Source organism: Chiloscyllium plagiosum, unplaced genomic scaffold (assembly GCF_037043375.1).
Source record: "Chiloscyllium plagiosum isolate Xiang-an unplaced genomic scaffold, Cpla_swu_hap1 HiC_scaffold_8, whole genome shotgun sequence".
In the NCBI taxonomy this organism is placed as follows: Eukaryota; Metazoa; Chordata; class Chondrichthyes; order Orectolobiformes; family Hemiscylliidae; genus Chiloscyllium; species Chiloscyllium plagiosum.
In genome coordinates, this window is record NW_028270146.1 from 93,396,170 (window position 1) to 93,420,496 (window position 24,327).

The window sequence follows — 24,327 nt, forward strand, 5'->3', positions numbered from 1 at the left end:
CTCAGGACCTTATATGGTTCAATTAAATAGTTTCTAACTCTTCTAAATTCCAGAGGAGATAGGCCTGGCCTGTCTAGACTTTCCTCATAAGGCAATCCACTCTTGCCAGGTATTCGCCTATTCCTGGTTGTCTCTTCATGGATTTTACACTCTCTTGTTTCTCTAGCATGTTGGATGTTTGAACTCACTCTTAGAGGCTGCACTCCTGCCTAGACTGCTACTGCTCTGAATCTCTTGCATCTTTAGCTTGTGCTTAACTCACTCTCGGTAATACTGTTTCTCTTCTGTTCCTCCTTGCATCTCAACCACATCTTTCTTTTTGTTGTGCTCTAATAGGGAAGTTGTAAACTCTGAGTGATAAACAGGCACCAGAGCAGGCTGGAATTTAATGCCCTCCCCCAAGGCCAATTCAGGTGCTGAGGTAATGGGCAGGAGGGTGGCAGGTTCTCTGGAACTTTCCCACCTCTGCTCCATAAAGAATGCGATGGAGAAGCTCATGAACCAACTGGAGCTCACAAATGGCCCAGCCAGTGACGCCTAGATCCCATGAGTGAATAAGTTTGACCTAATTGAAGACCTGATTTACCATAACCCTTGTTGTGTTACAAGGGTCTGTTATATTACCATGTATCTGTCTTGGAGGTGAAGATTCCTTCAAGGAAAGCCTCTGGAGGCATCCACTTGACTGGCAGCATGGCACGTCCACCTTTTCTGTAGTAGCTTGCCCTGGATTCAAAGATGCATTAGATGAAGGAATAATAACTACATCTATAAATGCAGCCAAGTTTCTGAAGATAACTCCTTCCCATACTATCAACAAGTTCATTTTATAATAATTCCTTGTGACATTGTAATCCATCTCAAGATCTTTCCCGGGGTGTTATTAAAAAACATTTGACACTAACGTGGGAGAAACAATCTGACAACTGAGAGACGGTGCCGATGTCAATGAAGTTGAGCTGTCTGAGGTCAGTGTACATATAGACCCAGATGGAGCTGAAAATGTGTTGCTGGAAAAGCGCAGCAGGTGAGGCAGCATCCGGGGAACAGGAGAATCGACGTTTCGGGCATAAGCCCTTCTTCAGATATAGACCCAGATGTTGTGCTCTTGGATGAGACAAGGAGATGCAGCCTATTGGTGAGAAACAGAGGGGCCTAGAATTGATCTTTGAGAAGCTCCAGGCTTGACTGGGGACAGAGTGAGAGCAACAGAAGAGAGGTGTTGATGCGCACAACCACCTTAAAAGCTCACAGATAACTAAATCTGCACCATGTGGTTAGATTAGATTAGATTCCCTACAATATAGAAACAGGCCATTTGGCCCAACAAGTTCATACCGATCCACCGAAGACCAACCCACCCAGACCCATTCCCCGACCCTATATTTACCCGTGACTAATGCTCCTAACTCTATGGGCAATTTTGCATTGCTAATTCACCTGACCTTTGGATTGCGGGAGGAAACTGGAGCACCCAGAGGAAACCCACACAGACACAGGGAGAATGTGCAAACTCCGTACAGACAGTTGCCCAAGGCGGGAATCAAACCTGGGTCCCTGGTGCTGTGAGGCAGCAATGCTAACCACTGAGCCACCATGCCACCCTACGTGAAGTGTGGCTTAATAGATGTGTTGAGACAAAGATGATCTGATGCCTAGTAATGGGGTGGCACACTCTGACATAGAAGTGTTTGTACAGGTCTGGTGATCAATTGGAAAGCTGCAGTACTCTCTTCAGCTCAGCTCAGGCACATCAATTATTGATGGCATACCTATAAATATCTCGAGCCATCCCGAAATCTCCAATTTTGGCTGCTCGCCTGGGTCCACTGCAGGTTAGTAAACAGTTTCTTGCTGCAATGTCCCTAAGAACAAGCAGACGCAGAAACAGAATTAAATACCACTGACACCGATAAATACAAGAGCTATTTATACACATATCTGCAGTATAATTACTGGTGTGACCACAAAGGGCAGAACTATTTAAACAACAGACATCCATTTTTCTTCTACCTAAAATAAAGTTGGAAAGCTGAAAATCATGACAAACCTGTGTATAAAGTGATTGTCTTCCAGGTATTTGCAGCCACAAGCTATGTCCTTGGCCATGTTCAGAAGGTCTAGCATTGTCAATGTTGATACATGCGTCTGAAACAGAGTAACACATGGAGCTGGTGTGAGGTGCTCCATTCAGGATGGTCCAAATATGGGGAGCATTTAAAGGCTTCGATCAATTTCAGATCAGTCAGTGAACCGCAATAAATAAATTAGCAGCTACTCTTTAGGTAACAAATCAGTTATTGATTAGAGTGGTGCTGGAAAAGCACAGCAGGTCAGGCAACGTCCGAGGAGCAGGAAAATTGACGTTTCGGGCAGGAACCCTTCATCAGGAATGAGGCTGGGAGCCTCGGGGCTGGAGAGATAAATGGGAAGGCGGTGGGGCTGGGGAGAAGGTAGCTGAGAGAGTAATAAGTGGCTTGAGCTGGGGGTGACGGTGATAGGTCGGAGAGGAGGGTGGATACGGATAGGTGGGAAGGAAGATCAACAGGTAGGACAGGTCATGAGGAGGGTGCTGAGCTGGAAGGTTGGAACTGGAGTAAGGTGGGGGAAGGGGAAATTAGGAAACTGGTGAAGTCCACTTGATGCCCTGGGTTGAAGGGTCCCAAGGCAGAGGATGAGGCGTACTTCCTCCAGGCGCTGGTGGTAAGGAAGTGGCGATGGAGGAGGCCCAGGACCTGCACGTCCTCGGCCGAGAGGGAGGGGGATTTGAAATGTTTAGCCACGGGGCGGTGGGGTTGATTGGTGCGGGTGGTCCGGAGATGTTCTCTGAAGTGCTCCGACCTATCACCTTCACCCCCACTTCCATTCATCTTCTGCACTCTCAGCTACCTTCACCCCAGCCCAAGCCCCATCCCCCTCCCATTTATCTCTCCACCCCCGAGGCTTCCAGCCTCATTCCCAATCAAGGTCTTTTGCCCGAAACGTTGATTTTCCTGCTCATCGGATGCTGCCTGACTTGCTGTGCTTTGCCAGTACCATTCTAATCTTGACTCTGATCTCCAGCGTCTGCAGTCCTCACTTTTGCCTCATAAATCAGATATTGCTAAATGGATTCACAAGGGCAGAGGTTGTGGTCTTACACTCATCAGGATTGGGATGTAAGAAAATCAATCTGGCTCCTCAGATTCTCGCCCTGATGATTTTGAGTCCCCTTTTGGCAACACGGTGGCTCAGTGGTTATAACTGCTGACAATGTTTTTGTTTCTGGTTTCCAGCATCCATAGTTCTTTGTTTTGTTTTTATCGGAGATGTCTCCCTTGGTTTGATTTCACACAGAAAGTCTCCAGATGAACTGGAGGAAGGGCAGAAAAGATTCACAGCCATTTTACAGAACCAGTTATAGTTATCAGGAAAAACTGAATGGATTTGAGCTCTTCCTGAGGCAAGTGAAAACTGAGGAGTGACCGGAGACAAACCTCTTCCAAGGAATATTGTGAACGTTCACCTTTGTACTTACAGCTTTGGGCCTGTTTTCACGAAGGAAAGTCTTCATGTCTCCTCCGGTCATGAGCTCTAGAAGAATAAACCGAGGCAAAGCTTGCAAACTCACACCGATACATCTGACAATATTCTGATGGTTAAACTTGCTGTTTAAAACAGGAGGGGAGGATGGTAAAACATGTAGATACAATACAAAATGTTCAGAACAACAAAGAAACATCAACTTATCAACAGCAATCAGCAAAATATTTAACACTATTGGAATAATGGGGAAAAATATTCCACCTTCACTCGACTTCTCATCTCAATTAACTGTTCTATTTTTGGATGGATTACTTCTGTGTAAAATATAGACAAGTTTAACAAATTTGGTTTAACAAATTTCTGGCTGTAAGAGTTTCAACTGGGAGGATGGCTGGTTGCCTTAGGATGCAAGTTTAAAGTTACTGTAAAAGGAGAGAGATTAGGAAACTTTTACACAGAGCTATGGGGAATGAATGAAAAAGGTGGACTAATTGGATAACTACTTCAAGGAGCCAACACTGGCAATGTGTGCCAAATGGCCTCATTTTTGAAAAATAAACTGCATGATTGTACTTCTCATGGAATTGCTAAGTTTAGGAAATGGAATTATAAGTTACTTTTGCAGGAAGAAGCATTTTACCTCATTCAAAAAATATGTCCAGATACTCTTTCTCAAAACTCCAAATACAAGGTACCAAAAATATCAAAAACTGAAATCTTCACAAAAAGGCACCCAGACAAAACAATCCTCCTGCCTCTAGCCCTCTTCAGTATTACTTAACTGTTCTCTTGTTTAATATAACACAAGGAACAGGATGGCAGGTAAACCTGAATGCAGTTCATGGTAATGCCGTGCATCACTGCACACTCATTTGTCTTCACGTTTTGTAGACTGACCTTCAGAAACGCTACTGAGTGTTCACCTATTTCAAAGCACTTGCTCAGCTTTTGTTAGTTTTCTATGTTGGCATTTATAACTCCACTGTGATGTTATTCACAGATAAAGCCTACCAGCCCAGAATGTTAATTAGGAGCAGGACTGCCATGAAATTTAAAATGACGAATTTCTTTTAATGCTATAATTGTATTGACCACAATTTCCAGCCAATCCTTACAAACATTAATGATCATTGATGAATTATCCTCTAGTCAACTGTTTGGATGATATTTTTGTCCTTCAATCTAACCGCTTTAAGCAAATTACCAGACGATTGTATTATGTTATAACCAAGAGATTTCTGTTCATTTTAATCTCTCATCTGCAGAAGTGATGGTGGTTGGGACCATTTTATCAGGCATTTGCTGAAGACTTGACCAGGCCAAACAGCCTCATGAGTGAGGTTCACGACTCATAATAAAGGACATGAGTAAGGCTTGTTAATGTAAAAAGCTCAAAATGATGCCCAATAGGTATGAAAGAGCAGCAGTAATAATGAGATAAATCAAGTTAGAGAATAAAGATAAAGTGCTAACGTTCTGTAGCTTGAAGTTTATTGTAGTTTAAGAGATAAGCTCATTACGTAAAAATTGGAAAGTACATCCAATAAGGCTATATTCTTAGTGTGGCTAGACGTGAGACTAGGTTAGAGAAGTGACAAAAGGACTATAGGCTTGTCCGAAAAACTCCCCTTGAACTTACTCATGACTGATATTTCTGATCTGTGATCAGTAATCCATTAAGGAGTTGGGAAGTGATCACCAAGGGATCAGAACACGAGAGAAGAATTTTCAGTATTACCTGATAATCAAAGCCTCCATCAGGAAATCCATTTCATCTTGCTCAGAGCAGACTTCTGGAAGAGTCTGTAAAAAGTAACAAAAGTAGCATGACATGAATATGAAGACCTGCAGCAGTGTTTAAGAGATCGCTGGTCAGACTGCATGTATGAAGCAGGAATTGTTAGTTGGAAGGTTTTCCGATGTCACATTGTTGCTTCCTATGTGACAATGCCCGCTAACACTATGACCATGATGGGGTCGAGCCATGGTTCTGCCACTTTCTACAGCTGTATGTAGGTATAATTGGTGGTGGGAATGGATTTGGATGTGGAGTTTTGTCTGTCTACCCCACCTCTGGACTGAAGGCCTAACATTGTTGACAGCTTGGTCAGCAAACATTGGGAAAAAGGTTTGTGAAGGAATTGTCGATAGGTCTAAATTGTGACCTATAACTACTTACCATCATAAGCTATACTGGCTATTAATTTGTTATCTCTTTCTAGATTGGTCCAATAAACAGGAACATTCAGTAAACTCCCAACCCATTGCTCAAACAATATATTGCCTGAGAAGGCACAGCTCAGGTATCTGCCTGCCCAGCCTTCTTATGAAAGAGGTTGCACTCTGTCAACTGAAGATGCTGCAGGATCACAGCACAGCCCTTCAAAGGTACAGAGCAGCCCAGCACTGGTGCAGCTTTCCATACTCAGACCTTGGTGCTACAGTACCTTACACTGCCCCTTCCCTTATAAGCCCAACATTGGATGGTAGGTACTCAGCAATCCACTGGCTACTGCTTTCATCCCAAAGCACATCAAGTACGTCTGGACCCTTTAGAATGGTGCATAGCGATGTATCACAATGGTAACAGGGAGGCTACCATGCCTGTACACCGTGAACCTAACACTGGTGTTCAGATGACAAAATACCATTCCCTATCATGTAGCAAGTGCTTCAAGATGGTCCATCTTGCATGTCATGGTGCAGGAGGTGGCATAGTGGCTCAGTGGTTAGCATTGCTGCCTCACAGTGCCAAGGACCCAAGTTCAATTCCACCCTCGGGCAACTATCTGTGTAGAGTCTGCATATTCCCCCTGTGTCTATGTGGGTTTCCTCTGAGTGCTCCAGTTTCTCCCCACAATCCAAAGATGTGCAGGTTATATGGATTGGCCATACTAAATTTCCCGTAGTGTTCAGGGATGTATAGGTTAGGTACGTCAGCCATGGGAAATGTAGGGTTACAGGGAAAGGGTAGGGAGATGGATCTGGGTGGGTTACTCTTCGGAGGGTCAGTGTGGACTTGTTGGTTGAATGGCCTGTTTCCACACTGGAGGGATTCTGTGAGGTCAGTGACAGGAGAGACATAGCTCAATGCACAAGGCCACAAGATGTCCCTGATCATGACCAAGAGTTCATTGATGTGGTCCGTGCATTTAGTTATCAACCTGGCTGCAAGTGCTGGGAACAGGTTTAGCGACTTGCTGCATTCTGGCAAGGTGACTGAGCCTTCCAGCCACTTGGTGATCCCCTTAATACAAAGCCACAGTTGGACCAGAGTGTCCTGCTTGGGATTGTCTGCTGTTGATGTTCTCCACGGACTTCAGCACTCGCACTCTATGGTGACCAATCCACTCTGAACAGGTTGATATGAGCCACACTGAGGCAGCCGATCCTTCTGAAGTTAGTGGGAGTTTGTTCCAAATAGGTATGAGGATTTCTGCGGATTGAGAGAACCCCCAGCTCTCTTAGCCTCTCTGACAGAGGGAGCAGGAAGCATAGTTGCTCGAGAGGTGTCAATGCGTCATCTCAACACAGAGGCAAAAATGAGAAGGAGCTGCCTCCAACTCCTTTAAGGCAACAATTGGAAGAAAGTGTGCACTCACAGGACTCAGTGTGTTGCATACGTATATCCACAAGTAGGTTGTCTCACTCGAAACTAAATTAGAAACACTAAAATGTGCAATAGTTCGCATGGTATTTTCAGGACAATGTTACAAATTATTTCCCATACGAAGTTTATCAGGTTCTTACTTTTGCCAGTGGAGTCTGTTCTGCTCTGCCTGAACATCCACCCACGTTCAGGAGCAGACTTCCTTGATCAGAGTTGAGATTTTACAAGCCTGACTCAATGGACAAATGGCACTTCTGTCTTGTCCAAACCCTGGTTTGTTCAAAAAGCATACCTTTGCCACCTCTTTCTCCTAACTAACCCACTTGCCCCAACACCCCTACAAACACATGCAAATCCAGGATCTGGCCCAAGCTTGTTCTGGTCAGCAAAAGATTCCTTCCTTGCGCATTTTTCAGAACCTGCCCACAAAAACTTTGAGGGCCATTCCACTAAGCTCTTGACTGGCAATGTGCCATATGTCCTACGGAAAATCTGTGGGTTCCACCTTCCATTTACCCATCAGCTTCTGATACTCATTCTCTTCCTTGCTTCTTCAAATTCTCACCCCAAACAAAGCTGCTGTTATCATATGACTTGTTGGTCTTTCCAGGATTTTAATGGGCAGAGGAGGATAACGTGACGTACCCACACTCACCTTTTGCTCGACCTCTATTTTTTATTGCCTCTCATCAGTAAGATGATGGCACGCATCAAGCCAACTCTATAGTTGCTATGAAGAGAGGAGATACTAAGTTTTTAACACTGTCCAGATTGCACTAAATCTCAGTTGATTTCAACACTTCCAGCCTCATTTGGATTTGTCAAAGAATTCCAAAACAATCATCTGGACTGCAGCACAGGATGAAGAATTTTATTTTTTCGCATTTCTTTGCAGTGAATGTACCAATGGAGGTGGAGAACAGCCATAACATTATATGATTGGATGTTTCCAAGTGGATGACTATTGTACTCATACCCCTTGCTTGACTATGATAGAGTTGGTAGAATTAGGCCTTTCCTTCACCATGGAACAATTGCTCAATCAATACCTTTCCTCATGACCATGAGTAATGGTGGTACAGTGCATGACGCAAAAGAGAGGGAAGAATTTTGGAAAGCCTGTTACTAACCTTGATTGCCACTTGCAAAGGGGCAGACTCTCCACCAAGTCCAACCACGTGGCCCTCATAGACTTCACCAAACGCACCATGACCAAGAGCCCTAAGAGACAAAATATGAAGGAATTCTCAGTTAGAGTTGACCATATTTAAGATAGTGAAATGGGCCTTCGTATTAAGTTGCAGTTTAGTAACGGTCATGTGATTTTCAGTGGACATGTGGACTCAGTGAAAGATCTTGTCCACGGTTCAAGCATGCTAACTTACTCACTATCCCCTGACCCCATGATTTCACATTTGTCACTCAGTAATAACCATATTCATATATCGTCAGAGCTTGGCTTCAGAAGATCATCCTGGCTTTCTCACAGGACATCTCGGCTCTTATGGTCTCATACATAAACAAGGGCATCAATGACCATTTTCTTGTATCAGATCAGCTTTGGCTCAGTTGTTTGCTCTCTTGTATCTAAATCACAAGGTTCTGGGTTCAAATCCTCCTCTGGAAACTTGAGGTCCAAAACAATTAAGTACAAATCTAAGGGAGTGGTGCTTTAATGGAATTGCCACCTTTTGAAAGAGATGTTTAACTGAGGTCCTGTCTGTTTTTACTCATATGGACTTGAAGTAATCCCACAGCACTACTTTGAAGAAAAGCAGGAGAATTATAGGTGTATGGCTACCTTATTAGTTGAAGTACTGAGAGATTATGCTAGCGCTGTACAGGATGTTGGTTAAGCCATGCCGAGAGTTCTGTGTGCAGTTCTGCTCAGCACACTGTAGGAAGGATGTGCAAAAGAGATGGTGCAAAAGAGATTCACCAGGATTTTGCCTAGCATTTGAGCTACAAAGAGAGACTAGGTAGCTAGAGTTGTTGTTTTTTTATTTGGAGCAGAGAAGGTGCACAGATTTAAGATAAGTGGCATGAGGTTTAGAGAGGATTTAAGGAGAAAGTTTTTTCCCCACAGAGATGGGTGGGTGTCTGAAAGCCATTGTCTGCAAGAATGGCACAGGCTGGAACCATTACAAAATTTAAGAAGTATTTAGATGATTACTATAGCATAGTGAAACACCAAAGCATACAACACTATAGACCCATGTGGTAGGGTAGATAGGTGCTTGATGACCAGTATAGACATGATGGGCCATAGGGCTTTTATGCCTGACTCCATGCCTAATTGTCCCCAATGTCTTGCCAATAGCCATCCCTCAATGAACATCCCAAAGTCTGTCCTTATTGCATTGCTGCTTCGGGAAGCATACTTTGTAGGAATTGTTTATCACATTTCCAACATTGCTAGTGACAATGCTTCCAAAAGCATTTCATTGGCAACAAAGAGCTTTGAAACATCCAGCAGCCATGAAAAATGCTTTATAAATGCAAGCCTTTTTTTAATCCCTCATCGTCTGCATTCCCTGACCCACAACCAAACCCATCATCTTCTGTGTCAGTCTCGAGAATAAAAATGGATCTAACGACACCCGCTCTCTAACTTTAGCCTCTGGCCAGACTCCTCCACCTTCATTCTGCAACAACCATTTACTACAACTTGCAAAAACAACTCCCAAGTATCCACATTTAACATCCTTGATCCCAGCAAAACCTTTACTATCCAGTCTGGCACATTTCCCTGATACAGAGCAAACCTGCACTCCCACAAATCCTAAGGATGCTGCCTTGAATATATCAGGACCATGACTGGTGAAGATCAATTGCCTGAGTCATCTGCAGGAAGGTCTCTCATGCCTCAAAACAATCTCTGTCAAGCTAATACAACACGCAATTCTAATGGGCGGCACAATGGTTCAGTGGTCAGCACTGCTACCTCCAGCAGCAAGCAGCTGGGTTTGATTCCACCTTTGGGTGACTGTCTGTGCGGAGTTTGCATGTTCTTCCTGTATCTACATGGGATTTCTTCAGAAGGGCATCCCACCCAGACCCACTCTGCCTACCCTCTCCCTCCAACCATACATTCACCATGTCTAGCCTGCATCCCTGGACATTATTAGCAATTTAGCACGGCCATTCCCCCTAGCCTGCATATCTTTGGACTGTGAGAGGAAGCCAAAACACCCGGAGGAAACCCATGGAGACATGTGCAAACTCCGGACAGTCACCCGAAGGTGGAATTGAACCCAGACCCTTGGCACTGTGAGGTAGCAGTGCTAACCACTGAGCCACCCTGCCATCCAATCTCCTCCCACAGCCCAATGATGTGCGGGTTAAGTGGATTGGCCATGCTGAAATTTACCAGGATTGTGCAGGCAAGGTGGGCTATCTATGGTTGGTGTGGACTCAATGGGCTGAATGGCCTCTTTCAGCAATGCAGGGATTCTAACATGCGTATCACTATGTCCCCGACCCTCACAGTGCAATAATGACAGACTTTGTGATGCTCACTAAGGGGTAACAATTCCCAAGACAATGGGACAATTAGGCACAGAGTCATGGATGGAAGCCAAATGGCCTGTCATGTCCATGCTGGTCATCAAGCCTCTATCTACTCTACACTTGGATCTACAGTATTATAGGCTGTGGTGTTTCGCTATGCCTTAATAATCATGTTAATAATTCTTAAATGTTGCAATGGTTAACACCTGTACAATTCTTTCAGGCAGTAAGTTCCAAACACTCACCCTGCTAAGCGAGAAAGAAATTTCTCCTTAAATCCTCTCTCAACCTCATGCCTCTTACCTTAAATCTGTACACTCTAGCAACCTATCATCCACTAAAAGGGAAAGGTTTATTTCAAATTGACCCTGTCTATGTCCCTGAGAATTCTGTAGACCTCAAACAAGATCCCCCCCGCCCAAGCCTTTGCAGCTTGCACTGTACAGGTTCCATGCTGTTTTATCCAGTAGCATAGTTCAATAAGATCAAAAATGGTTAAGGATAAAATTCTTTATGAGGGTCCAAGTGCAACAGGAGTCCGCCTACAGTTTGCAGATGTTTAATGTGTTAATCCCAGCAGCGTTTGGGTGGCAGGGTGGCTCAGTGGTTAGCACTGCTACCTCACAGTGCCAGGGGCCTGAGTTAAATATGACACTCGGGTGACTGTGTGGAATTTGCACATTCTCCCTATGTCTGCATGGGTTTCCTCCGGATGCTACGGTTTCCTCCTAAAGTCCAAAGAAATGCAGGTTAAGGGGATTGGCCATGCTAAATTGCCCATAGGGTCCAGGGATGTGCAGGCTAGGTGGATTAGCCATTGGAAATGTGTGGTTAGAGGGAGAGGGTAGGCGGTGTGGGTCTGGGTGGAATGTCCTTCGGAGGGTCAGTGTGGACTCGATGGGCCAAATGGCCTACTCTCACACTGTAAGGATTCTATGGAAGCCCAACCCAGCTTTCTGAAATCTCCTTACTCAGGCTTGCTTTGCCATGCCTGGACGATTCAATACTGCTGCAGTACAAGCCAACTAAGAACACTTGGACCATCCTCCTTAGAGGATGAGAGAGTGAGAGGGAGATGGAACTGTATTCAGAATTGGCAGGGATTCTGATAGAATAGATAGGTGGAAAGTGGTTCCACTGATTGGAGGAGCTTTAATGACTCTTCAACCACTGGCAACAAACCTGGGGCCTCGGTGGAGTGTAGGGGATAGGAAAAACAAAGATAATTTTCCACACAATTTTCCTAATCATTCACAGGATGTGGACGTTGCTGGCTGGGCCAGCATTTGTTGTCTACCCTTAGTTGCCTTTGAGAAAGCGGTGGTGATCTGACTTCTTGAACTGCTGCAGTCCATGAGTTAGACCCAAAATGCCCTTAGGGAGATCATTCTAAGATTTTGACTGAATGGCACGGAAGGAACAATGGCATATTTCCAAGTCAGGATGGTGATCAGCTTGGAAGGGAACTTGCGTAACCATATAATTGCAGCCCTTGCCTTGTCAGATGCTTCTGGGTTTGGAAAGTACTGTCAAATGGATCATAGTGGAATCAGCGGTCTGAAATACACTATCTGAATACATGTAACGACCAAATTTTATCATAACTTTCAAATGATATTTGGATGTAAATTTTAAAAGGAAATATTTCCGGGGCTTTGAGGAAAGAGTTGGAGTTGGAGTAATTAATTCTTTTAAAGGACTTTCAGAATCACATCAGGCCCAATGGTCTCCTTCTGTATTGTAAGTTTCAATGATTCTTACCTCTTCTTGAGAGTTTTAAAGTCACCCACCTCAGCAAGGAGATGTTTTTCCTGGGCACTTCCTTGAGTTCATTGAGGGATGCCACCTTGCCAGCAAAGCAGTAGTTGGGATTGTAATCGGTCATAATGGTCGAGGTTCTGATCTTACTCAGCTTGTATTCTGGGCTCTGCAGTTTCACCCTCACTGCCTGGAACCGGTTGTTCTTGCGATAGTAAACTGTCATGGGAATCAGACAAGGATTAATCAGAGGCTGATGGTGTTCAGTTATCATGTTTCACATACCAAGCACACAGGGCAATAAACACACTCAACAGCCTGATAAACACAAATGGATAAGTCCTCCTATGGTGCCTCTGAGCACTGGGTTTCTTAGGCTGCATCCACCTTGATCAAATTTTAATTTGATTTGTTATTGTCACATGTACTGAGATACAGTGAAAGTACTGTTTTGCGTGCAGGGAAATTATACCCGACATAAGTGCATCAGAATAATAGAACAGAATTCAGAATATAGTGCTATCACCTCAGAGTAAGTACAGAGAAAAGTCAACTCTAATATATATGAGAACTGTTCAAATCATATGAACACTGATGCCCTCCTTTTCGAGTTTCCTACTTCACTAAAGTGACTAAATTTCAAGAGCATTTCGTTGGGTATGAAGTGCCTATGGAAAAGACTTTGTTAAACTTGAAAGGGTTCTGTAAAGATTCAGAAGGATGTTGCTTGGTCTGGAAGGTTTGAGCTATAGGGAGAGGCTGAATAGGCTGGAACCTTCTTCCCAGGAGCATTGGAGGGGCGAGGGATGACCTTATAAAATCAGGGTTTATTGAATTGAATTGAATTGAACTGAATTTATTGTCATGTGTACCGAGGCACAGTGAAAATAATAGGTAAACAATGGCAAAAACAAAAACACAGGTACAGGCGAATGTTAAGAGTTTGTGAGTCCATTCAGTATTCTAACGACAGTAGGATAGAAACTGTTACAAAACCGGGGGTGCATATGTTCAGGCTTCTGTACAATCACAAGGGGAATGGATAGGGGGATGAGCTAAGGTCTTTTTTTCCAAGGTAATGGCATGGGTTTAAGATGAGAGGGAAAAGATTTAAAAGGGACCTGAGGGGCAACTTTTTCACACAGAGGGTCGTGTGTGTATGGAATGAACTGCCAGAGGAAGTGGAGGAGGCTGGTACAATTACAACATTTAAAATGCATCGGGGCAGGTATATGAATAGGAAGGGTTAAGAGGGCTTTGGGCCCAATGCTGACAAATGGAACTAGATGAGTTTAGAAAACCTGGTCGGCGTGTATACGTTGGACTGAAGGGACTGTTTCTGTGCTGTACGACTCTGTCTTGTGGTCAAAGATGGCACTATATAATTGCAAGCTCTTTCTTTTTTATTTTCTGGCAATTTATGATCTGACCCCTGAACACACAAATCTGCTCATGAACTGTCAGATGGTAGCAAAGTGATAAGGTCCCTGCAGCAGTAATAGAGAAGCCCCAGGAATAATGGTCTTCAACAAGGATTCACATCTTACCACAGAGATAATAACCCCTTGGTTGCCATTAAATCCCATCTAGTTCATGCCATTTAGGGATGGAAATCTACCACTCTAATGTAGCCTGGCCTACAGATGACTCTAGGCCCACAGCAATGTGGTTGATTCTTACTGACTCCTGAAATGGCTGTGAAAAACCACTCAGTTCAAGGGACATCAGACATGGGCAACAAATACTGGCCTTACTGGGCATCTCATGTCCCATTAAAGAAGATGACAAAAGGAGGACTAAACCAAAATGGCGCTTAAGGGGAAATGACCCCAGCCTTCTTTTTTTAAAGAAAATTTTTAATCAACCTGTCCAGATAGTTTATGACACACCTCTGGATTTGGTGGGGCATGATCAAGGATCCTCTGGCCCAAAGTTAGAGACATTACCACTGTGTCACAAGGGACCTGAACCCAGCTCTATATTGGTTTTAAAATCCCACCACCAAATGTTGAATGCAACTATGGATCACTCTTGCCTCTGTATCAGGGACTTGTGGGTTTAAATCCCATTCTAGGCACCCAGGCCAATAGTTGTCCCTTAATAGCATCATTTAAAAGAACATGTAGATGATCTGATCACTGTTTGATCTGACGAAAAGTGAGGTGCTGGAAAAGCACAGCAGGTAAAGCAGCATCTGAGGAGCAGGAGAGTTGACATTTCTGGCATAAGCCCTTCATCAGGTGACCTGCGGTGCTTTTCCAGTGCCTCACTTTTTGACTCTGATCTCCAGCATCTCAGTCCTCACACTCTTCTATCTAGTTGTGTGTAAATTGACCACTACCATTATTATCCACAACAGTGACTACAAAGTATGTCAATAGCTGTGCAGCATTTTGCAGCATCCTGCGGTTGAAATACGTGCTATATAAATGCACTCCTTTTTAAAACAAAAAATCATTTTAAAAGACTTTTTCTCCAAATAAAAATAGAGGCTTTAAATCTCTCTATGTTGACTGTGGGATCAATGATGTTCCTAATCATCAACAAGTAGGTATCTTTTTAAATAATTATCAAAGGCTTGATGTAAACATCAATTCCATTTCTTAACAACACTTTCAAATTGAATTCTTTTGACAGCTGCACAAACAACTCCAGTCTGAAGCTTTTATCTCTTTATGGAGGTGAAAAACCCAGCAATGATTGCAGGACAAGTGAGTGATGTTGACAATGCAGAGAATAAGTTTAAAAAGTTTGAGTTTTGACAGAGATTTTGCCAAGCCTCCATGCACCTCTCCCCCCGCCCCATTCCGCCACATTGTCCTATCCACCCACCCATACAATCATTGAGCAATTTTCCCACTGATATGTTATTATTCTTGATTGCACTGTTGAAAGTGGTGATTTATACTAAGGAAGTGCTTGATGCATTTGTGCATGAACAAACTGAGCCAATAAGTGCAAGTACATGGTAGCAGAGTCTTTAGTAAGTGCAAATAAGTGGTAGTAGAGTCAGATACATTAGGGACATTCAAGCAGCTCTTGGATAGGCAGATGGATGATATTAAAATGAAAGGTATGTCGGTTAGTTTCATTTTAGAGTAGGATAAAAGGTTGGCACAACATCAAGGGTCAAAGGGCCAGTACTGTACTGTTCTACGTACAACTGCAACACCAAGGTAAATTTAAATGAGTGTAAGCTTAAAGAGTGCCCAGCAAAACTGAAGTCAAGGGGGACCAGGAGGCAGAATTCTCTAATCGTTAGAGCTATACCAAGCATGAAGAATGTTGTAGCTAAGCATTGCTTAAAAAAAAGGCAAAGTTGAAACTTCATTTTGCACTCATCAGAACTAGGACACTTGGAAAAAGGGACACAAAAATAATACAGCATGACTGATTGAGCCATCATCAACATGCGCAGTTACCTGTCAATCTTAGGTCTGAGACCAGGTAGCTAGACTTTGATTGGTTCAGAAATTGCCATGGGAATGCCAACAGGGCTTGGTGATCTCCATGACCTGTTTTCCTCCCAAGTGAAAATGGGGCAGTGTATGCATGAATTCCTTTTACTGACATAAAACAGGGTCCTTTTTGTTAATGTATGTAGCTTCTAGTATTGTTGTTCTTGTTGTAAGTTAGTCACCTCAGCTCCAAGACATCTATGCAGGAGTTCCTCAGGTTAGTGTTCTAGGCCCAACCATCTTCAGCTGCTTCATCAATGACATTCCCTCCATCATAAGGTCAGAAGTGGGGATGTTGCTGACAATTGTGCAATGTTCAGCACCATTCATGACTCCTCCAATACTGAAGCAATCTATGTTCAAATGCGACAATGTCTAGACAATATCCAGACTTGGTCTGATAAATGGAAGTAACATCATACTGCAAAAATGCCAGGCAATGACCATTTCTAACTTGAGAGAATCTAACCATCTAACCCTGGACATTCATCACCATTTCCAAATTCCCACTACCAACATTCTGGCTGTTACCATTTTCCGGGGACTGAATTGAAATACTCATATCAATATTGTGGATATAAGACAGCAAGTGAAAGTTTGGGATTCTGCAGTGAGTAATACATTTACCGACCTCTTGGTTCATTTATGGGATGTGGGCATCATTGGCTGGGCCCAGCATTAATTGCCCATGACAAGGTGGTGGTGAAATGCTTTCATGAATTGTTACAGGCTTTTTGGTGTCGGTATACTTACAGTGCTGTCAGGGAGGGAGTTCCAGGATTGTAACCAGCAAAACTGAAGGAATGATGACATATTTCCAAGTCAGGATGGCAAGTGGCTTGGAGAGGAACTTGCAGAGGTGTGGCATCAAGGATTCCTAGCAAAACTAGAGTCAATGGGAATCAGAGTGAAAATTCAGGTATCTGTGCCTTTGTCCTTCTAGTTGGAAGTGGTCATGGGTTTGGAAGTTGCTGTCTAAAGAGCCCTGATAAATTTCTGTGCATCTTATAAATGATATATAGTACTGCAACTGAATGCTGATGGTGGATGGAGTAGATGCTTGTAAATGTGGTGCTAATCAAGCAGGCTGCTTTGTCCTGAATGGTGTCAAGCTTCTTGATATTGTTGGAGCTGCACGCATCTAGGCAGGGAGTATCCCATCTCATTCCTGACTTATGCCTTGCAGATGATGGATAGACTTTGGGGATTCAGGTGAGTTACTTGCCAAGGTATTCTTAACCTCTGACTTGCTATTGTAGCCACAAGTTTATGTTGCGAGTCCAGCTCTGTTTCTGGTCAATGGTAACCTTCAGGATGCTGACAGTGGAGGATTCAGTGATGGTAACATCATTGAATGTCAAGAGGTGGTGGTTAGATTATTGAAGATGGTCACTGTCTGGCATTTGCATGGCACGAAATGTTACTTGCCACTTGACAGCCAAAGCCTGGATTTTACCTGGATCTTGTTGCATTTGAACATGGACTGCTTCAGTTTCTGAGGAGTCACGAATGGTGCTGAACATTGTGCAATCATAGGCCAACATCCCCACTTCTGACCGTATGATGGTGGGACGGTCAGTGATGAAGCAGCTGAAGATGTTTGGGCCTGGGACACTAACCTAAGAGACTTTGTACAGATGTACAGAGCTGAGATGATGGTCCTGCAGCAACCACAACCACATTCATATGTGTCAGCTATGACCTAAACCAGATGACAATCTTTTCCCCTGATTCTACTGATTTCAGTTTTGCTAGGGTTCTTTGATGCCACACCCATTTGAAAGCAGCCTTGATGGCAAGGTCGTCACTCTCACCTCACCTCTGGAATTCAGCTCTTTTGTCCATTTTTGAAGCAAGTCTGTAATGAGGTCAGGAGCTGAGTGGCCCTGTCAGAACCCAAACTCGATGACACTGACCACCTTCCATCACTTTACTGATGATCGAGAGTAGGCTGATGGGGCAGTAATTGCCCAGGTTGGATGTCTCCTGCTTTTTGTGACCAGGCCTTACTGGGCAATTTTCCACATTGTCAAGTAGATTACAGTATTGCAACTGTACTGGAAGAACTTGGCTAGGGATATAGGACATTCTGAAGTGTGAATCTACATTAATATTGCCAGAATACTATCAAGGCCCCAGGTCTTAGTAGAATCCAGTGCCTGGATATCAAATGGAGTGAATCAAATTGGCTGAAGACTGACATCTCTGACACTGGGGAATTTGGGAGGAGGCTAAGACATATCATCCATTCAACACTTCCAGCTGAAGACTGCTGTGAATGCTTCAGCTTTATCTTTTGCACTAATGTGCTGGACTCTTCTATCATTGAGATTTGGGATATTTGTGCAGCCTTCTCCTCCAGTGAGTTGTTAATTGTCCACCACCATTCACGACTGGATGTGGCAGGACTGCAGAGCATGGATCTGATCTTTTGGTTATGGGATCATTTAGCCCTGTGTCTATCACTTGTTGCTTATGCTGTTTCACATATTTGGTAGCTTCATTGGTTAACATCTCATTTTTAGCTATGCCTGATGCTGCTCCTGGTTCCCTCACCACCTACCTGCAGACCCAGTCTAACAGCTACATCCTTTAGGACTTGACCAGCTTGATCAGTCGTACTGCTGCCAAGCCACTTTTGGCGGTGGACACTGAAATCCCCCACCCAGAGTACATTTTACACCCTTGCCAGCCTCGGTGCTTCCTCCAACTGGTGCTCAAATAGGAAGAGGAGAGTATGTGGTAATCAGTTGGAGGTTTCCTTGCCCATGTTTGATCTGATGCCATGAAACCAGAATCAATAATGAAGACTCCCAGAGCAATTCCATCTCGATTGAGTGCTACTGTGCTGCCACCTCTGCTGTGTCTGTCCTGTGATAGGACAGTTAGTCTATATGCTGACAGTGTTTACTGGGACATTGCAAGGTGCAATTCTATGAACATGACTTTGTTAGGCTGTTGCTTGACTAATCTGTGACAAATATGACCCCTATCTACAAGATACAAGTCAGGAGTATGATGTTATTTGTCTCGATGAATATGTCACCAACAACACTCAACAATCTGAATGCTGTCCAGGATAAAGCAGCCTGCTTCACAGCACCCTATTCACTACTTTAAATGCTAATGAGTAGCAGCAATATGGACGATCTACAGGATAACTTTATAAATAACTTGGATGAAGAGGTTGAGGGGTGGGTTAGTAAATTTGCAGATGACACAAAGGTTGGAGGTGTCGTAGATAGTATAGAGGGCTACTGCAGGCTGCAGCGTGACACAGACAGGATGCAGAGCTGAGCTGAGAAATGGTAGATGGAGTTCAACCTGGACAAATATGAAGTGATGCATTTTGGAAGGTCAAACTCGAATGAATATAGGATTAAAGACAGGATTCTTGACAGTGTGGAGAAACAGAGGGATCTGGGTGTGCAAGTACATAGATCCCTCAAAGTTGCCACCCATGTGGATAGGGTTGTTAAGAAAGCATATGGTGTTTTGGCTTTCATTAACAGGGGGATCAAGTTTAAGAGCCACGAGGTTTTGCTGCAACTCTACAAGTCCCTGGTGAGACCACACTTGGAATATTGTGTCCAGGAAAGATACAGAGGCTTTGGAGAGGGTGCAAAGAAGGTTTACCAGGATGCTGCCTGGACTGGAGGGCTTGCCTTATGAAGAAAGGTTGAATAAGCTTGGACTTTTCTCTCTGGAGAGAAGGAGGAAGAGAGGAGACCTGATCGAGGTGTACAAAATAATGAGAGGAATAGATAGCTAGAGACTTTTCCCCAGGGCAGGATTGACTGGTACGAGAAGTCATAGTTTGAAGATAATAGGAGGAAGGTATAAAGGAGATGTCAGAGGTAGGTTCTTTACGCAGAGAATTATGAATGCATTGGCAGCTCTGGTGGTGGAAGCAGAGTCATTGGGGACATTTAAGCGACTGCTGGACATGCACATGGATAGCAGTGAAATGAGGGGTGCATGGGTTAAGTTACTATATTTTACATTAGGATTAAATTTTGGCACAACATCGTGGGCCAAAGGACCTGTTCTGCGTTGTACTTTTCTATGTTCTATGAAGCACCGCAGCAACTTATTAAACTTCCTTCAACTGCAGTTCTCCATGAACACTATCATTTAGAAATTCAACGACAGCAGATACATGGAACATCACCTCCTGCAAGTTCTCCTTCAAGCCCCAATCACCTTAATTAATTAGATACCATTAAAACATCTAATTCTGAAGTAATCCACTTCTGATGTCCCAAAATTCTTTCTTATGAAGCAAGATTCTGGTTGAACTATCCCTTAACTGTTTTGCTGCAAAACCTTTGTTCACCTTACTGAACAAAAACACAATAAAACCATAAGATATAGGAGCAGAAATTAGGTCATTCAGCCCATTGAATCTGCTCCGCCATTCAATCATGGCTGATAGGTTTCGCATCCACATTCTCCCGCTTTCTCTCCATAACCCATGATCCCCTTGATACTCAAAAACCTAGCCTCTACAGCCTTCTGTGGCAATTAATTCCTAGATTCACCACTATCTGGCTGAAGAGGTTTCTCATCTCCGTTCTAAAAGGTCTTCCCTTTACTCTAAGGCTATGCCCTTGAGTCCTAGACTCTCCTACCAATGGAAACATCTTCCCAACATCCACTCTGTCCAGGCCATTCAGTATTCTGTATGTTTCAATTAGATCACCCCTCATCCTTCTAAACTTCATAGAGTATCAACCCAGAGTCCTCAAATGTTCCTTATATGTTAAGTTTTCATTCCTGGGACCATTCTCCTGAATCTTCTCTGAACACGCTCCAGGGGCAGTACATCCTTTCTGAAATATGGAGCCCAAAACTGTGCATATTACTCCAAATGTGGCTTGACTAAAGCCTAAAAGAGCCTCAAAAATATATCCCTGCTTTTATATATTCAAGTTCACTCTGAATAAAACCATCATTGCATTTGCCTTCCTAACTACTGACTCAACTTGAAAGTTTACCTTGAAAGGATCCTGGACTAGAACACCCAATATCTTTGCACTTCAGACTTCTGAATGTGGAGATACATGGAAATACTATCAATTGCTGTTTCCTCTCCAAGTTACTCTCCATCCTGGCTGGAAATATATCACTGTTCATTCACTGTCGTTGGGTCAAAATCCTGGAATTCCCTCCCTATGGGCATTGTGGGTCTACCTACAGCAGGTGGACTGCAGCAGTTCAAGACAACAACTCACCACTACCTTCTCAAGGACAACTAGAGATGGGCAATAAATGCTGGCCAACCAGCGACACCCACATCCCATGAAAGAATAAAGAAGAAATCCATCAGGCCTGAGCTTTAAAGGTCCAAATGAGTCCAAAAAGGTCCAAAGCTTCTTCTGGGAGAAAATAGCAGATTTGTAGTATCTTGTGTGTGATTACGTAATTCCTGGTTTCATTCCTGAAAGGCCTAGTTGCAATTGTGAGGTTACAAACCCTATTCTTGATTCTTCCACCAGCGGAATTAGTTTATCTCTCACTCTTTCAGTCGTTATCCATCACTTGAAGCATCTCAGTTAGCACTCCTCAATGTCCTGCAAGTCTGGAAACAAAAGCCAAGCTGTGCAACCTGAACATTAATGGAATGTTCTGCAGGGGAGACAAATATATTACTGATAGCTGTATTCAAGACAAAGACTTGTTAAAGCCCATTTGTGCTTGACAGCTTGAAAAAAGATTTTTAAAGAACTTACTGATTATATTAATAAAGACAATATGATAGGTATGGTATACAAAATATAGACATGGATTAATTACAGTGTACACAATGGTGTAATGGGTTACCTGTAGTATACATGGAGGAGTATTGGGTTAATGTTAGTGTACACAGTGGAGTATTGGGTTAATGGTAGAGTACATGATAGTGTAATGGGTTAACTGTACTGTACACAGTGGGAGAATTGGGTTAAAGTTAGTGTACACAGTGGATAATGGGTTAACTGCTGTGTACACGGTAGAGTATTGGTTTAAGCGCACATGGTGAAGTAATGGGTTAATGGTAGAGTACATGGTGTAATGGGTTAACCACTGTACACAGTGGAGTATTGGGTTCATGTTAGTGTACACAGTGGAATAATGGGTTACCGTGATAAGTCTATGATGTACTGATGTTATTGGTTACATGACGGTGGGGGGAGAGTTTGGAGAGAGATCTCATGAAGAAGACACATAGGAATCTTAAGTCTGTGAATCAAAAGCCAGTAAATAAAAGGTTCTTTTTTAAATCAACAGTCTGCACAAAAATTATCAGACCCCCTAACTCTCGACAAGAGGATGGGACATGGCGACAACAGATGATCCCAACATCAGACAAACATTGAAGAAAAAGTTAGTAAGATGGCAAACCTACAGAGGGACTTTGACAGCAGTTCAAAATGGAAGAAAGGAAAAAATTCCAAACTCACCATGGGAGCAGCCGGCATGAACTGGGGAATGGAATCAGAATCAGAAAACAGAAAAATAGCAACTAAGCTTCCTTCAGGGCTCCACAGTATTATTAAATCATCACAGACACTTCCAGGGCCGAACATTGAGAATCCAGAAGTGGGAAGGGAGCATTTTATCAGAAAGCAAATGGCCTCAAGAGTTCAAGGGAAGGGCCCAGCATGATCAGGTCAGTCGTCTGCTCCATGCAATCGCAAATATCATAGATGATGTGTCAATCATGCAAGGATGGGATGAGATTTCATCTCCTTCCAAAGAAATCCTGTGAGCCTTCAGTGAATATTTTAGTTTTTGTAAGAACCTGATCATTGAGCAGATTACATTTATAAATGGAAGCAGGAAATGGATTACTTTATCGGTGATCCTTACAGATTAGCAGAAAATGGCACGAGTGGATATCTAAAGGATGAACATCTAAAGGAACAGATATCTAAAGAGTGATAGTCATTGGCTGCTAGATGAGGTATTTTCTGCTTTATGGCAATCAAAGGAGAATTTATGCTTCTGAAGGTGGTCGAATGTTGTTTCTGAGGCAGAGATGCAGACTGAAGCCAAATCATTTAATAAAACGTGGAAAGCCTGAAGCTCCATTAAAAAAGTCAAGTGAGTTTACAGGCCCCAAAACAGAAAATGTGCTAGCACCAAAAGCTGTCAAAAATAGTGCACCAAAATGGAGGTAGCACAGTGCCAGACACATGGGTTTGACTTCAGCCACGGGTGACTGCCTGTGTGGAGTTTCCATGTTCTTACTGTGCCTCGATGGGTTTTCTCTGGGTGCTCTGGTTCCTTCTCACAGTCCAAAATGTGCAGATTACGTGGATTGGCCATGCTAAATTGCCTATAATATCCAGGGACTTGCAAGGGGATAGGTCTTGGTGAGATGCCGTTTGAAGGGTTGGTGTGGATTCAATGGGCTGAATAGCCTGCTTCCACACTGTAAGGATTCAATGAATTCCCATTCGAAAATACTTTAGATTTGGAAGGAACAGGTCACAGAAACATGATGACTGTCCAGCAGGGGAGCAGAGTGCCACAACTGTGGTAAATCCAGTCATTTTAAAAAGTATTATTCCAAAACCATAATCATGTGAAGTAAAACACAAGAGTATTGAACATAACCAGATACAGGAATTAGGAGAATTTCAGCCACTGAAGCTAGTCAACCTGGGAGGGAACAATTACCTCGGCAATATATAGTGGTTAGTAAGTCTCAATGTAGAGGGACATTTTACTGAGTTTAAACAGGACATTGCAACTGATGTTTTTACAGTATCTGAATATAAAAATGGTTTGAGCAGATCAAGTTAAACATGTGACAATCAAACTGCAAGGCCCAAGGATACAAATTTGAAAGTAAAAGATGAGTGGTGAGATTAAAATATAATGACAGAGAGATAACAACCACTTTACAATTTACAGAAAAAGTCTTTTTTTAACCTCTAAGCAAGAAAGGTGCTCGAGATCAGAACAGATTTATAAAATAGATGAAGCTACTAAGGAAGAAAGCAATAACATTTATAAAAGAATTTTGTCAACGTTGTCAGGTTTAGATGGATTGAAAGATAAGTACCACATACATTGCAGGCAAATATGAAATCAGTTTGTACTTTTACTCCAAGCAAGATAGGACACCCACTCTGAGAAAGGTACCATAGTGTGTTTAGTGAGGACAGAAATTGAAAGAATGAAACAAGTGGGAGTGATTTCACTGATCAACCCAAGTGGTGTGCAGTTGTGGTCACTATTTCCAAAGTAAGTGGGGATATTCGGGTTTTCTTGGACCTGGATAAATTCAAACAAGCTGTAAAGTATATGATCCTTCCAGTGTTATCAGAGTTCCATTAGTGAACATTACAATGTTCACAAAATCAGACACTCAGTGGATTTTGGATTTCAGTCCAGGAGTCGCAGCAATTAACTATTTTTATAATGCCTTTTGGTCATTGTTACTCAACAGACTACCTTTGGAAGAGTGTCCTGTAC

At 43.1% G+C, this 24,327-nt stretch overlaps 1 protein-coding gene across 1 annotated transcript in view; it reads right to left on the bottom strand.

The window, feature by feature from the left end:
* The window catches only part of ltk (leukocyte receptor tyrosine kinase), a 172,073-nt gene that overhangs the window by 6,172 nt on the left and 141,574 nt on the right, over positions 1 to 24,327 (bottom strand). Inside the window, exons 12-18 of the mRNA XM_043698197.2 lie at positions 12,436 to 12,622; positions 8,266 to 8,356; positions 5,264 to 5,328; positions 3,518 to 3,647; positions 2,051 to 2,148; positions 1,773 to 1,865; positions 625 to 726 (exon numbers count right to left, since the gene is read on the bottom strand). Coding sequence (XP_043554132.2) covers positions 625 to 726; positions 1,773 to 1,865; positions 2,051 to 2,148; positions 3,518 to 3,647; positions 5,264 to 5,328; positions 8,266 to 8,356; positions 12,436 to 12,622 — 766 coding nt within the window. The remainder of the gene's footprint in view (positions 1 to 624; positions 727 to 1,772; positions 1,866 to 2,050; positions 2,149 to 3,517; positions 3,648 to 5,263; positions 5,329 to 8,265; positions 8,357 to 12,435; positions 12,623 to 24,327) is intronic.